Source organism: Condylura cristata, unplaced genomic scaffold (assembly GCF_000260355.1).
Source record: "Condylura cristata isolate star-nosed mole 26May11 unplaced genomic scaffold, ConCri1.0 scaffold00008, whole genome shotgun sequence".
Taxonomy (NCBI): domain Eukaryota; kingdom Metazoa; phylum Chordata; class Mammalia; order Eulipotyphla; family Talpidae; genus Condylura; species Condylura cristata.
The window spans coordinates 41,535,900-41,549,941 of record NW_004567109.1 but is presented as its reverse complement, the minus strand read 5'-3'; the positions used below and the strand labels follow the sequence as shown (position 1 = coordinate 41,549,941).

The 14,042-nt window shown below is 35.7% G+C and overlaps 1 protein-coding gene across 1 annotated transcript in view; it reads right to left on the bottom strand.

The window, feature by feature from the left end:
* Positions 1 to 4,703: 4,703 nt before the first annotated feature.
* Positions 4,704 to 14,042, bottom strand: part of CTH (cystathionine gamma-lyase) — a 22,140-nt gene continuing 12,801 nt past the window's right edge. Inside the window, exons 6-12 of the mRNA XM_004679117.2 lie at positions 13,882 to 13,939; positions 13,269 to 13,346; positions 11,775 to 11,927; positions 10,311 to 10,432; positions 9,094 to 9,146; positions 5,695 to 5,833; positions 4,704 to 5,426 (exon numbers count right to left, since the gene is read on the bottom strand). Of these exons, the coding sequence (XP_004679174.1) occupies positions 5,400 to 5,426; positions 5,695 to 5,833; positions 9,094 to 9,146; positions 10,311 to 10,432; positions 11,775 to 11,927; positions 13,269 to 13,346; positions 13,882 to 13,939 (630 nt within the window). The 3' untranslated portion in view covers positions 4,704 to 5,399. The remainder of the gene's footprint in view (positions 5,427 to 5,694; positions 5,834 to 9,093; positions 9,147 to 10,310; positions 10,433 to 11,774; positions 11,928 to 13,268; positions 13,347 to 13,881; positions 13,940 to 14,042) is intronic.

Here is a 14,042-nt window from a genome sequence, read left to right as displayed (position 1 = left end):
AAATACTAGTATTTTTAATAAATAAAATTTAAATTTTGATATGCCATGCACTTGTTTCCTGTTGGGGATTTACCTGTTAGGTAGAAATGAAGCCCAAAATGGATTAGATAGAAATGAAACCCAGAATGGAGTTGCCTGAGCTGATACACCAAGATTTAATATCTGATCTAACTATGGCTACAACATGTTCCAGAAATCCAGCCTTATCTGGATAAAGAAAGCAATAGAAATATGATATGCAAATGTATGGAGTTTTCTAGTCAGCACCATGAGGTAATCCTTTCAATCCCCCAAAGGAAGATACAGTAATCTGCCGCCATAGACCCCACCCCCCACAGGTAAACTACCTATTCCTGAAATTGTTTTTTTTTTCCATATTTCTGTCTCCCTTGTCTTGCCTTCAAAACCTTTCTTTTTCTGTTGTTCTTTGGAATTCTTTTCTGTTCTCTGGATGGGATAATAACCCATTCATACATTGTTTAATAAAGTCAATTAGAGAATTGATTACAGTTAATCCTCTCTCCATTTAGAAAGATTTATGTACTATCCTCCTTCAGTGCATCCTAAGACGATCTACCATGATCAGAGATTTCACCAGACAGGCCCCAGAGGAAAACATATATAGTTTAGAGGACACTCTGTACAACTCTCTTCATTACTGTGATCTATTAGTTGCAAAAATGTCCCTAATCACTTACATGCTCCCTGTATCCACAGTCTTTGCAATGTGACTTTCAGCCCCTCCCATTAAGATATGGAGTCTGTTTCCCTTTCTTTGAACCTGATAAGTCTTATAACTCACTCGGAGCAACTGAATGGATGCAGATTATGGACCAACATCTCCAAAGGCATTATACATTTCCACTCTTCTTTAAAGTCTCCTGGCTGGGTTTCTGTACATCTCTCAGAGATGCTTTTTCCATCGGGTTTCATTTTCAGGTGTTCCTCTCCTGGTAGTGATGGTGACAGGTGCTCCATATTACATACTTTCAGGCTCAAATCAAAAGGGAATGAAATGAATCTTTTCTGGTAACTCCCATAAAGTTCTTAGATTCTAAGAATTTAGATTCTAAGATTTCATTCTAAGTGGATTAGATCAGGTGTTCACCTGGAATCGTCACTGTGATGGGGATACTAGATCTGCTAATTTGGTTTAAGTTAATTTGTGCTCACTGCTAGTGTATTCTACCAACCAGTAATCAATAACAGGAACTTTCCAAGGGTTAGATATTGCCTGCAAAGGTTAAATAAATGCCAAGCAGTCAGAACAAAAGATAACCGTTGTAGTATTCTAATTTCTTAACAAAAATGTTCTTTGTAATTTTGTTTACTTTTTATTTTTACTTTGCCTTTCACAAAGGCCCTTTTGGTTTTTGAGGATCAAAAACACAAGAAAATACTTGGAATTAAATAATTTTTAAATATCCCATGCTCGAAACTCATCTAACATGAAAAATTTATAAACACAAATTTCCTCTCCTGGATCCTTTAAAACAAGGATAATTTCACACCTTTCTACTATATTTCAATTATTGTTACTGCTACTGTGGTGATCATTAAATTTTTAAGCATACTTTATATTTTCAAAATATTCTGTTATCAGTTATATTAATTATCACATACAGGCAAGCCAGATCTCTTGGCATTTCTTTGTTCAATATTCAATTAAAACAACAACAAAAAAATCCTCACACCAGTTGTCTGAAGCAGCTTGTGGCTTGGCTAAAAGGAGGACTATCAGGGTAACCAGTCTGTTGCCTAGTAACAACAGCAGTGTTCTAAATCTCAAGTTGTACAGGCAGTTTTCCCTTTGCCGATATCCAACCTACTGTCTATATAAATTAGAAAAGGAACTCAAAGGTAGATACACAGAAATTTTGCAATGGTTATTGTTGAGCCAAAGGAATAGCTGGCATGATTGCTTTTCATGCATTATGTCACCTCATTCTCATAACAATTGTGTGGAGAAAACCATATTTGCATTTTATTTGTGGGGACAGATATTGAAACTTAGTATGCTTAAGTAAGTTTATTCAAACAAAATCAAATAGCTGGTATGTATGCAAGTGGGTTTTGAATGCAGAAAATTTGATTTCCACTTTTTGATGAAATCCTGGTTACAAATTTTAAAGAACTCTTTTCTACTCCCTACATTCTCTTGAACAAAATCATCTTTGCAGAAAACATGTATGTGGGGGCACAATGGGTTAAAGCACAGCACTGCGAAGCTTGCTGTAGCTGCTTCAGCCTGGGTTCGATCCCAGGCCAAATTGGTGACTCACGTAGAGCAGCAGACCTCTCCTGTCTCACCTGCTGCTCCCTTCAGCAGTATACTTCCTCAATCTGCCTGTCCTGCTCTCTGTTCTGTCTTTAGTGAATCCTCTCACCACTCCTGTACCTCTGGCCTATACCTTTGTATACATAAATAAATCTTAAAATGTGTGTGTGTGTGTTGTTGGATATGAATGAACAAGGAATGACTTGATAAAGGGAATATTCTAAGCATATTCCCATTATCAGGCCAAAGAAGGCATCCATCCACCATTCTCCAGAAATTGTCCTCAGCTGGTTGGAGTCAATTCACCAGAAATTTACCTATGTTCTCCCCCTCCTCCACCACCGTCTCTGCCTTCCAAGCCCCATTTCATAAATAATGATGGGATATAGGAACACAAAAGGTCAGGCCCTTGTTCCTAACTCTGCAGGCCATTTATTTCAGAAACTATCCCTTGAGGAACAGCCAAGACTAGACTTTGTAAGACTTCTATTTGAAATAAAATAAGGCGTATGAATAACACCACTTAACAGACTCATCATCCTTTCTCAACTAGAAACTAGGGTTTTCATGATGATGACTTGACAACATAACCCTTGCACCTAGAATGGTTTACCGCTAATCTGCTTAAGAAATCTCCATGCTGTTCTAAGAATGGTGCACTAGAACAAAGAAATGAGATGTCAGAAGGCCAGAGTCCGAATCCAGGTGCTGCCTGTTATTTTTTTCACTACATGATACAGAGCAGTCACATCACCATTTGGAATCTTCTCTTCTTTGCAGAAAATGGATAATGATGGTGATTTATACTTCAACAGGTAGGTGTGAAGGCAAGTAAGCTAATAAATAGAAAACTTGGGGAAAAAATCAGGACTGGATATTTTTCTAACTGAAGAACACAGGATATGAATTACCATGAAAATAGTAATGAACTGGACATTTTAATCCCCAGTACTATTCTGTTCATGCTGTCAGAGAAACAAACACCCCTCAAAAAAATTAGGAGTGTTTGCAGTATCTGACAGCTCTCACTAGAACAAATTTTTTTTTTGTGAGCAAATGTCAACGTTAAATGTGTGTAGATATAGGTATATGAAAATAACTGTTTCTTCAAGTAATCTTCAATTCTATCCTGAAAGCAATTATATATCTTATTGTACCTAATTGTTTCCCCTTAAGTTTATATTATAGAACAAATGGAATCAGCTTTTCTTCAGTTGCGGGTGGCAATTTTTTTTAAAAGATACATTTATGCATACAGAACTGGCGTAAAGACTAGAGGTGCAGGGGTGGTAAGAGGATTCAGAGACAGAGTGAGAACAGACAGACTGACTGAAATACACTGCTGAGGGGTGCAGTGAGTGGGTTAGAAGGTCTGCCATGCCATGTGGGTCACCTCCCTGGCCAGGTATCGAATTCATACTGCAGTGGCTTGCAGATTGCTTCATAGTGCTGTGCTTTAACCTGTTGCAGTGGCTGACAATTCTTTAAGAAAATTATTTATCTTTGAATAATTCCTTAGAGAAATATCTTTATTTTTAAAAATTCTTTTGTTAACCTTGATGTCCTTGTTAAGCCAAGTTGTCCTTGCTCTCAAACGAGAACCAACTCCAGGAAGCCAAATATGAATCCCTAGCTAATCACAGAAGACCCTGTCTTGTACAGATTCTGGCCTGCCTGCAACTTCCCCAGGCTAACAGAGCACACCAAAAACCTTCATTTTTCACACTATCAAATCTTCCTACTGTTTTGTCTGCCTTTGTTCTTGTTGCTTTCTTTTTTAACATTCCTGACAGTGATTTAATGTTACCTACTTAAAAGTCATCTGACAGTTTTAAATATGGAAATTTTAATTTCTCATCCATATGAACAGATATTAAATTTTCTACAAATCCTTTTGCTGTTTGCCTTTTGGACTCTAAGGAAGGGCAAATGACAGAGGAGGTATCTCCCCTGCTTTGTTCTTTTAGAACAAAGAAATGAGAAGTCTGAAACTAGAAATTATCATCTGCTTTTATCATACAGTTGGACTTCATTTATTTCCGCAACCCCAATGTGCTAAGATAGCAAGTAATCAGGTGTCTCAAAACCACAGGGGGGTATGACTTGCCTCAAAACACTACACATATAATTCAGAATCTGTACAAGACATAGAATATATATTCTGTATGTATCTGCCTCCTACCCAAAACTATTATCAAGTTTGATATTTTATTTTTAACTGAAACAAAGGACAGAAAGCTGTTAGTATAAAAACAATTTAAGATCTAGCAATTCTACATAATAATAATTTGCTATGTATTTAACTATAAAAGATTCTGCTTTATGCATTTCTTTTACTCTCAACAGATTTATTACAGTTTCAGAGAATAATTTAAAAGGTAATGTTTCTCTCAAATACTTCATCATATTGTAAACATTGATCTACCATGTAGAAAATTCATAATTTAATATGCAAGCACTAAGATTTGGAAATGCCAGTTATACAATTGAACTTATAAAAGTTAACATAAATGGCTGAGATCTTTAATAGGTAGGAATTAAAATACAAGTTAATGCCAGATACAAGTTAATGCCACATAATATAGAACTATCATGGGGATACATTTGGTAGATTTATTTTTTATTATATACAACATGAAATCAGTAAAATATTACAATAGACTTTTCAAGTACTGATTTTTGGTTTATTATAATTAAGTGTAAACCATTGCTTGAGTTTTGTTTTCAGCAACATGCAAAAATCACACTTGATTTAAGCACATTCATTTATTAATTTAAGTTGTTCAGAAAACATCAAAAATGTATCATCATATTGTAAACATGATCATTATAAATCTTCAGCTATGAAAAGAGAGCAATCCAAAAAGCAGTACAAATTTCACCTCCGGAGGCAAATGTATACCAAAATTAACAAAAAGATATTAACAGAATTCACCTGTCAATTACAACAAGGGAAAGAGGAAATTGTTTTTAAGAGATGATCTGTGGAAAGTTACAGTTGCGAAAGGTCGTGAGGTGTCTTAAAATTTTCATTTGAAAATTCTTCGAAGGCTCATTAATGGTCCATTTATTCAGAAGCTTGATCTTCTCAGGAAGCAACTTCTATAGCATTCCCGGAATGTTAATTGTGGTTTGCATTTGGAGAGTGCTATATTAACAGTGCACAAGAAAAACTCATTATACCTACAGGCAAAGATTTAATTTCCTACAATGACTCCTGAACACCATCTTTAAAAGTTGCACTTTGACTGAATTCCCGCTTATTTATAAAACTTGTCTATTGTAGGAGAAGAAAAAAACCTTCAGAGTCCAGTGAGGCCATTCTTTATAAATATTTCAGCTATCACACCCCCAAGTTAAAGCACATTCATGTATCCCTCTCCCCCCACCCATATACATGCCAAAATAAAACTTACAGCTGTTTTCAAAGCTTGATCTATATCTTCCAACAGGTCTATTTTATCCTCTAGGCCCACAGAGAGTCGAATCAATGTGTCACTAATTCCCAGGATCTCTCTGTCACTCTTAGGTACTGATGCATGGGTCATGATTGCTCTGGAAGAGAAAGTGAGCAAATTTTTGAGTCACTATTTTAGTAGATTCATTTCTGTTTCACAAATTGCATTTATCTTAAGATTTTGTTTCTACTCAGACCTCTAATACTTTTCCTTCAGGTAAAAAAATAAGAAAATACTTTTTTTAGACATGATTTCAAATGAAAAGCAAAATCTTCTGTTGTATTTTTCCAGCAGTAAAGTATAATCAGTTCAAACACTTGAAGGTACCAGTCAGATACCCCTTGCAGGAAGGAAACATGTTCCTAGTTAATGAGTTTTAATACCTGCCTAAATAAGAACTAGATCAGAAGTCATATATCCTACCGACAGACAGCTGGACGTACTAGAAAAGCCTCTTAAAACAATGGCCTGCCAAATTAATTTCCTCTAGATTCATGGACCAATCCATAACTGGACCTTCAGAGTCAGATCATATAACCCAGGATTAGTAGATATAACCACTAAGTATTAAGTAAATATTCCAGAATGGAATCGATCACTTTGAAGCCCTAAGAATTTCAAAACAACATAATAACTCATCACCAACAACCTGTGTAAAGGTAAAGCACCTCTTGTTGGTCTGGCACTAGAGTAAGAATTGAAAACCAAGATGAGACATTTTCAGGGCCTCCAAGGTGGCACAAGGGATTAAAGCACAGCACTAGAAAGCTATCTGTAGCCAAAGTCTTGAGTTCTATCCCCAATCAGGGAGCTGACCCACATGGCACAGCAGACCTCTCCTGCCTCAACTGCTCTTCCCCTCTGAGGTATATTTCAGTCAATCCTCCTGTTCTTTTACCCACTCTAGTTTCTGGTGAATCCTTTCACCCCCTTTCCTGCACCTTGGGCCTATACCACAAAGTTCTTATTATTTATAAATAAACCTTTACAAAAAAAGAAAAAAAGAATGAGAAATTTCTTTTTCCTAATAACAAAGCAGGAGGTTGAGACATTTACAAGTGACAAAACAGAACTGTCTACAGAATATGCCAAACAAGTGTGAACAATAAGGACTGCCAAAGTTCAAAGAGGAAGAACTCTCTGAGCTGAGGCATCAGTTAGGAGAGGCTTACAGTCTTACTGATCCCTAACATGCACTTCCCCCACTCTGCCCTGCAGCACACACCACCAGCAGAAGCAATGTCTAAACTTTCTCCTATCTCATTTCACCTCATGGAAAGAAAATCTCAACAGCAGTCAAAGTAAAGAGCTCTTCTTTTACTACATTACTGAAATTTTACCCACAACACTTTCTTGAAAAATGTTTTATCTTTTCCTTTTAAATTCTAAATGAGAGAGATATATAGAAACATGAACTTAGACCTCTGAGACTGAAAGACTTGATTTTTGAATCTTATCCTCTTTCACATACTGGCTGTGTGGGCTTATAAAAGCCCTGTCTTCAGTTTCTTATCTGAAACAATAATAACTATCATTTAATTTTATGCTTACCATGACACAGGTAATCTTCTAATCATTTGTTTGCATTCATTTTGTTAATGTATAAAAATTGCATATAAAGTTACCTATCTCAAAAGCTTGTCAGTCATTAATGGAAGGAACACATAAAGCATTTATAGATACATAGAAAGAACAGATGCCTAATAAAAAATAGTAATTTATAATAGTAGTTTAACATGCATTGGTATGTAGGATGAGCCATGTGTATCAGGGATTCCCACCCCCATGTCTTCACATCAATCCTATGGACAGGGTAGAGTGTGATTCACATTTTACAATTGAGGAAACTGAGATTGAGAAAAGATAAGAAACTTTTTAAGGACACAAAGGTAATACCTGTTATCAGGCTTCAAGAGCAACCCAGTGCAAGCTGGCTCCGTTTCCTCCTCGTCTTATTACAATGCTGCCCTGGTTGCAGCAAAGTTGGGAGACTCAGAATGAGAGTCATAGAAAAGACAAGTCCTGACCTAAATTGGCTCATCCCCTGGCATCAAGTTTACAGTCTAGCTGGAGCATTTGAGGGCCAGGTGACTTTAAACCAAACCCCTAAATAAATCAGGAAGCCTATTTTTAAGACTTCCTTCAAGTAATACACATTTATTCCTATGAAAAAATAAACCAATTTCATATGCTGAGTGTGCCCTCTTGTGTATCCACACTTACTAGCAGACATCTTGAAAGACTAACAAAAATCTGTGTTAATCTTAATTACTTGGATCACTATTTCAGCATATTTTCTTCAACTTGGCAAAAATGCCTCAGTTCATAAACTATAAATAACTATGAGAAGGCAGGAAATGTGTCTAAATTCCGACAACCACTACCATGTCTCAGCAAAATGCTTATAAAATTTAGTTATTACAGAAATGTTTGTGAAAATTGACACAGAAATATACCATGTATTTCATACTGTTCAAAATTATTAGGAAATGATGTTGGTTTCCCCTTGCAAAAATTACAATATATGGTCATTAAAACATAAAATAAAGTCTGGATATAGTACAAGGACAGGTAATCAATAAGCAAGAATTATTATTTTAATAATTAATCCAATTTAATGGATGAAAACAATTGAAGGTCAAAAGGTAAGTAATTGGTGGAATCCCAATTCAAACTGTTTTACCTTCCTGCATGGTTGTAACTTTTGAGTCATCAGCAAACTTTGATGACTTTGTTCATTTATCAGCAAAACAAGCTATTGAAGTGATCTTAGGCTGCTTTATGTTCTCTTATCTCCTGGTGCTTTGATAAAATTAGATGAATTGATTGGATCAGGTAGTAAAGGGTCAGAAATACTATGTTCAATTTTGGGCTTATCCTACATATAGCAGAGTCATTCAAGATATACGAAAAATAAACAGACCTGATGGTATCTTGTAGAATTCTTTCCTGAGAGTCAAAGACATGTGGTGTTTTATCAGGACACATTCTCCATTTCCCTGGAAGCCTTAAAAGCACAAGGACTCTAAACCCCTCCCAAGGCAGTGTGAGAGTAAAACAAGCAGGCCTGGTTAAGAGGTCAGAGATTCTAAAATAGACTTATTGCAGGAATCTGCTTCGAGCACAACAGGAAAGAACCAAAATTTGGAGGACAGAACTCACTGCTAAGTACCCCTCACAGACTCCTTCTGGGATTCCACTGAGTTAAGAGTTCCTTCTGGTTGGAGAGTGGCACACTGTTCTGATTTATTGTTAAATATCCTGAATCATCTCTGAACTTTTTCACATTCCTTTTCCAAGTGATCATTAAAGTTGACATCAAAGCTAAAATACCAAGAAAAACAGGAATATACTTACGGAAGCTCAGCAAGACTTTCATATCCTCCCAAGCTCTCAGCCAGAGTAAATAACTAAGGCAGAGAAAACATTAATTTAGATCTTCATGAAGTAAAAAATACTAAAATTTGGAAATAAACATTTGTAATAAAGTGGCCCTCTGACTAGGGATGGAAAATAGCTGTCATAATGAATAAACTGCAAACTTAATAAGAAACTCAGATTAAAGGAGAATAAAATTCCTAACAATGATTTTACTGATCAGATAATAGTAGGTATAAACTTGTAAAACTTATTGAAAGTTGATGAAAGCGAACCTCTTATAGCTTCCTAATTTGGCCCTATATAAAATAATACTTAACATGAGATCTAAAAACTTCAGAATTATTACATTTGAGATCCAGCTCCTTGGTTGTCCTTAAATAAAAATCTCTTTGTCTACCAAGTTATATATATTAATATGTATCATTGATTACATTAATATGTCCATTGATTACATTAATATTAATATGTTTTTCCTCCTCGGAGGAAAAACACCTCAGTTTTTAATGTTTAATGTTGTAGTGTCACAGAATTTTACAAAGGGTTTTAAAAAATTACTCTCACAACTATGTAACATTAAATCTATGTTAGTATCTTTCTGATTTTACAGGTAGGCAAAATTTAGATAGCAGGAGGCTTTGACTGATTCATCAGGATCCCATTCATTAAACCTGTTGTATTTAAAATGCAAGAGGCAGTTGCATGAGCTCTATGTACCCCGGGGAGGTACACAGGCCTCTCTCCAGGGCCCTCAGAGCCTCCTGCCACTGTGAAAGTGAGATAAAGGCCTGCCTTCCCTCTTATCTCAGGGAGATGTAGCCTGTGAAGCAACAGACAAGGCTCCTAGGCTGGATTCAAGACAGCCTTCAGCACTGTACTAACTTCATTCTTCTTCCAGATTTCATGTCAGTTCATTTTAAAAGGGCTCATTTTCAATAAATTTGAAACAATGCCTTAGGACATTCTATTTCCCTCAAATTGATGGCAGTGTTAAGAGAGCTAAGCAAATAAATATATTCAGATATCTGCTACTGCACCTGTGATTTTCCAGCCCCCAAATTTCATAATAAAGAAGTCTGTGTGGGTATAACCTGAAGATACAAAACATTCATCTGAGTTGAGTGGAAATGAGAGATAATAAACTGCTGTAAGAAAGTCTTACCTCTACAATTTAAAAATCTATTTTGAAAAGTTACCTTTAGGTTCTTAAGGAATGCCTCACTGTGCTTCAGAGTGCCTTTAATATAAAAGGTGATCATTCCTGGGCAACCTGTGCATTGACGTTTTGCCAATTCATGCTGAGGATGAGAGGGCAGCCCTGTAATCATATGGTATAAAACAAAATTAGAGTTAAATAATGTAATTTCAGACAAAAAAATCTGTTTAAATAAACTGCAAATAAGTCTAATGGATTTATTCCATATTTGCATCTGACTACTTGTTCTGGTCCCTGTCTATTTCTCTAACTTCATTCTGTTGTCGTTTATACATTTTCCACATTCTAGCAAGCCCAGTTTCTTTACTCTGGCAGTAATCACTCTGCTTTTATCTCAGGGTCTTTATACATGCTGTCTCTAAAACCAAGAACATTTTTCCTACTAACTGCTCCCTAACCCCTCGTAATTTCTTGCTAAATATTTGTCTTCTTGGGCCTTCCTATTGGCACAAGGGGTTAAAATCTCAGCACTATGAAGCTGTGAGTGGCCACTGCAGCATAAGTTTGAACACAGGATAGGGAGCTAACACTCATTGTGTAGCAGACCTCTCCTGTCTTGTCTGCTGTTCTCCTCAGCAGTGTTTTTCAGTACATCTGCCTGATCTGCCTCTGGTGAAGCCTCTCACCTTCCCGCACCTCTGACCTACAACCACTTATTATATGCATAAATAAATAAATCTTAAAAAACTGTCTTTCCTGCCAGACTAGTCCTATGAGGAAAAATTCATTTCTTTTGTTAATAATTGGATTTCAATTTCTACTACAAAGCTCGGTTGGTGACTAATATTTGTGCATGTAAATGCTACTTATTCTTCAGGCCACAGTTCAAAACACTCTTTGACCCTGCATTCAAATTATACACTAGTCAACAGCTCTTTACCTTGAGTACATTTAGGATATTTGATCTCATGTTTTCACTTATCTAAGGCTAAGAAACCTTGAGGATAAGCCCAGATGTAATTCTCCTACATATGAGAGCCTATGTTTTGGAACTTCAAAAGGATTTAAAATAACTACTTACATAAGATCACCACAGTTTAATAGGCTTACAAAATAAATTCAAAGAGTAACATGTAAGTCTTCTAACACTAAATGAAATTTCTAGAGGTTGCAAGAGGTAAAGAAAATCAAAAAGGAAGAGGACTTTGGTGGAATTTTGGTGCATTAGTAGCAAGTCTTAACTTGGTAAGTATCAAGTCTCAACGTAAGATAAAATTTGAAAGCTAGGGCTAAACAAGACTGACAAAGACTATAAGCAAATCAACTGGAAAATGCACATGTCTATCCTTTTTACCACCTGGCCCAGCACAGCAGAGTTCCACAATAAATGAACAGCATAAAGGAGAAACCTCCTAACCTAGCCAAGGTTATATAAGTAAGGTGTTTAGGGCAACCCTTAAAATCCTAGTGTAAACACATATATTCTCAAATCACATTAACGTACCAGGATAAATAACCCTATCTACCAGAGGATGAGATTCCAGAAACTGAGCAACTGCCATTCCATTTTCAAAATGCTTCTCCATTCGAACTTGTAGAGTCTTCAGACCGCGATTGCAGAGGTAACAGTCAAGAGGTGATGGGACAGCTCCAATAGCTGCAAAATAAACAGGTCCTGGATTACTCTGAAGGGAGAGAGGGGCCCAGAAAATTCTTAATCCTCTTTTGATTAGAGTGACTGAGAAGCTGGTTACAAAGTCCAGTGTTTGAATGGAGGAGGGAAGGGACTATATCAAATCGGAAGCATGAGAGGATGAGGCATAAAACAGGCTCACAGAAAAAGGCTTTAAAATGAGGGGAAATGAGTATCCTGAAGAATTAGTGAAAATGATATACTATAATAGCTTTCTATGATTTTAATGAAATACTGTACATAGCTAAATCTTCTATCTCTCTGAAAAACTATTACAACAAATTAAGAAAATAGCAGTTCAGATCCCATTATTGCTGAGTGATCTCCCAACATTCTATGCAACTTTTGTCTAAGGCAGCCTATGGTTTCACATTCTTCCAGTAAATGTACCCCACTCTAGCCTTTGTAAATGAAAATTTTATATCCAGCAATAATTTTTAGTTTCCCTTTTTAGTGTCCCCTTTTTTTACTTTAATACTTCTTTCTTGGCAAAGTATTTTTTCCCTTAATTAAGTTTATGTCGATTAGCAACTGTGGCTAAACCAAGTCTTTTCAAATAAATTTTTATCCATACTGGAGTTACCAAACAATCTCTATGGTGTTTAAATATCTGTTGAAAAGTATGTGGATATCTTAATGCTAATTAAAATTAACCACCACTCCAGATATAAAAGATATGTTAGGGCCCTCCCTGGTGGCACAAGTGGTTAAACCACAGCACTATGAAGTTACCACAGCCAATACGAGTTTGATCCCCAGCTAGGGTGGGTGACCCACATGGCTAGCAGACCTGCCCATTGCTCCCCTCAGAAAGTGTTTCAGTCTGCCTGTTCTGCTCCCTACTCTTTCTCTGGTAAATCCTCTCACCCCACTCCCCACCTCTGTATTGTACCCCAGTTCTGTATGTACAATAAATTTTTAATAAATAAACAAATAAAGATATGTTAGAAATGTCATTATTCCAAATGTTATTTTTAAAAAGAAAAATTCATTAAAAATTAAAACTAAAAATTCACTTGAGCTTTACCAAATTAAAATAAATATTAACATGGATATGAAAAATAACAAAATCTGTCCCTGTGTCATGCTACGAAGCTCTATTATGCTATAATTACATTTTTGTAACCCAGCTTTTCTACTTTCCACTTAAAAAATTGGAATTCTTATTCTGGTACATACTTCTTCCTAAATTAGTAGAACGCTATCACTTCAAAACATCTAGCAGAAACAACATTATCAAAGGTAGTCACTCCGAAAGCATAAGGGGAAAGTCACACTTTTTGATATCTACAATTTAATACTTACAATTTTGTAAGAAACGGAGCTTTTCATGGAGGGTGTCAGAATTAAGAGACACCAATCCCATTACAACATCACTGTGGCCTAAAACAACACAAGGGTTATTAGGTTCAAGCCATTTATGTGCAGCATGGTAACATACATTTGAAAATTGAGATCCTGTATCACTGCCTCATGCAGTGTTGTGAACAAAAGATTCTATGGAAAAAAAGTAAAATCAGTGCAGGTTTCTTCTTCATTTTATATTTTTTTTTATAATTTCTAAAATATGATTTTCACTTTAGAAAACTGAAAAAAACTCAATGGAAAAAGTTTACATAAATATTATTCAATTTGCCAATAGCAAGAGCTATGCCTAAAAAAATTAAAATCATATCACTATTAAATTTTTTTTAAAAACTGTCAGCAAGATAAAAATATAACCATTTACATAAATCATGAGCATTGTTTTATCTGCTATCAATGGAATTCTACATTTAATCAAAGTATAATTATTTTACATTGTACATAGGTCCAGAGAAAACTTGAGTAATAGCAGTAGGTATAAAAATGCCAAGACCCATGCTTTTTCATCTACCCATTGATAGAACATGCAAAAGTAGATGGTATCATATCTTACCATTCATGTATTTTGTTGCTGAATACATACAAATATCAGCTCCCAGAGCCAAAGGCCGCTGAAAGAAACAAAAGGTTTTTATTTTAAGGGGGCAATCTTCACTACTTGCCTATTTGCTATTACAAGTTGTGTTTCTACCCTAACTTTTTTTTTTTTTTAAA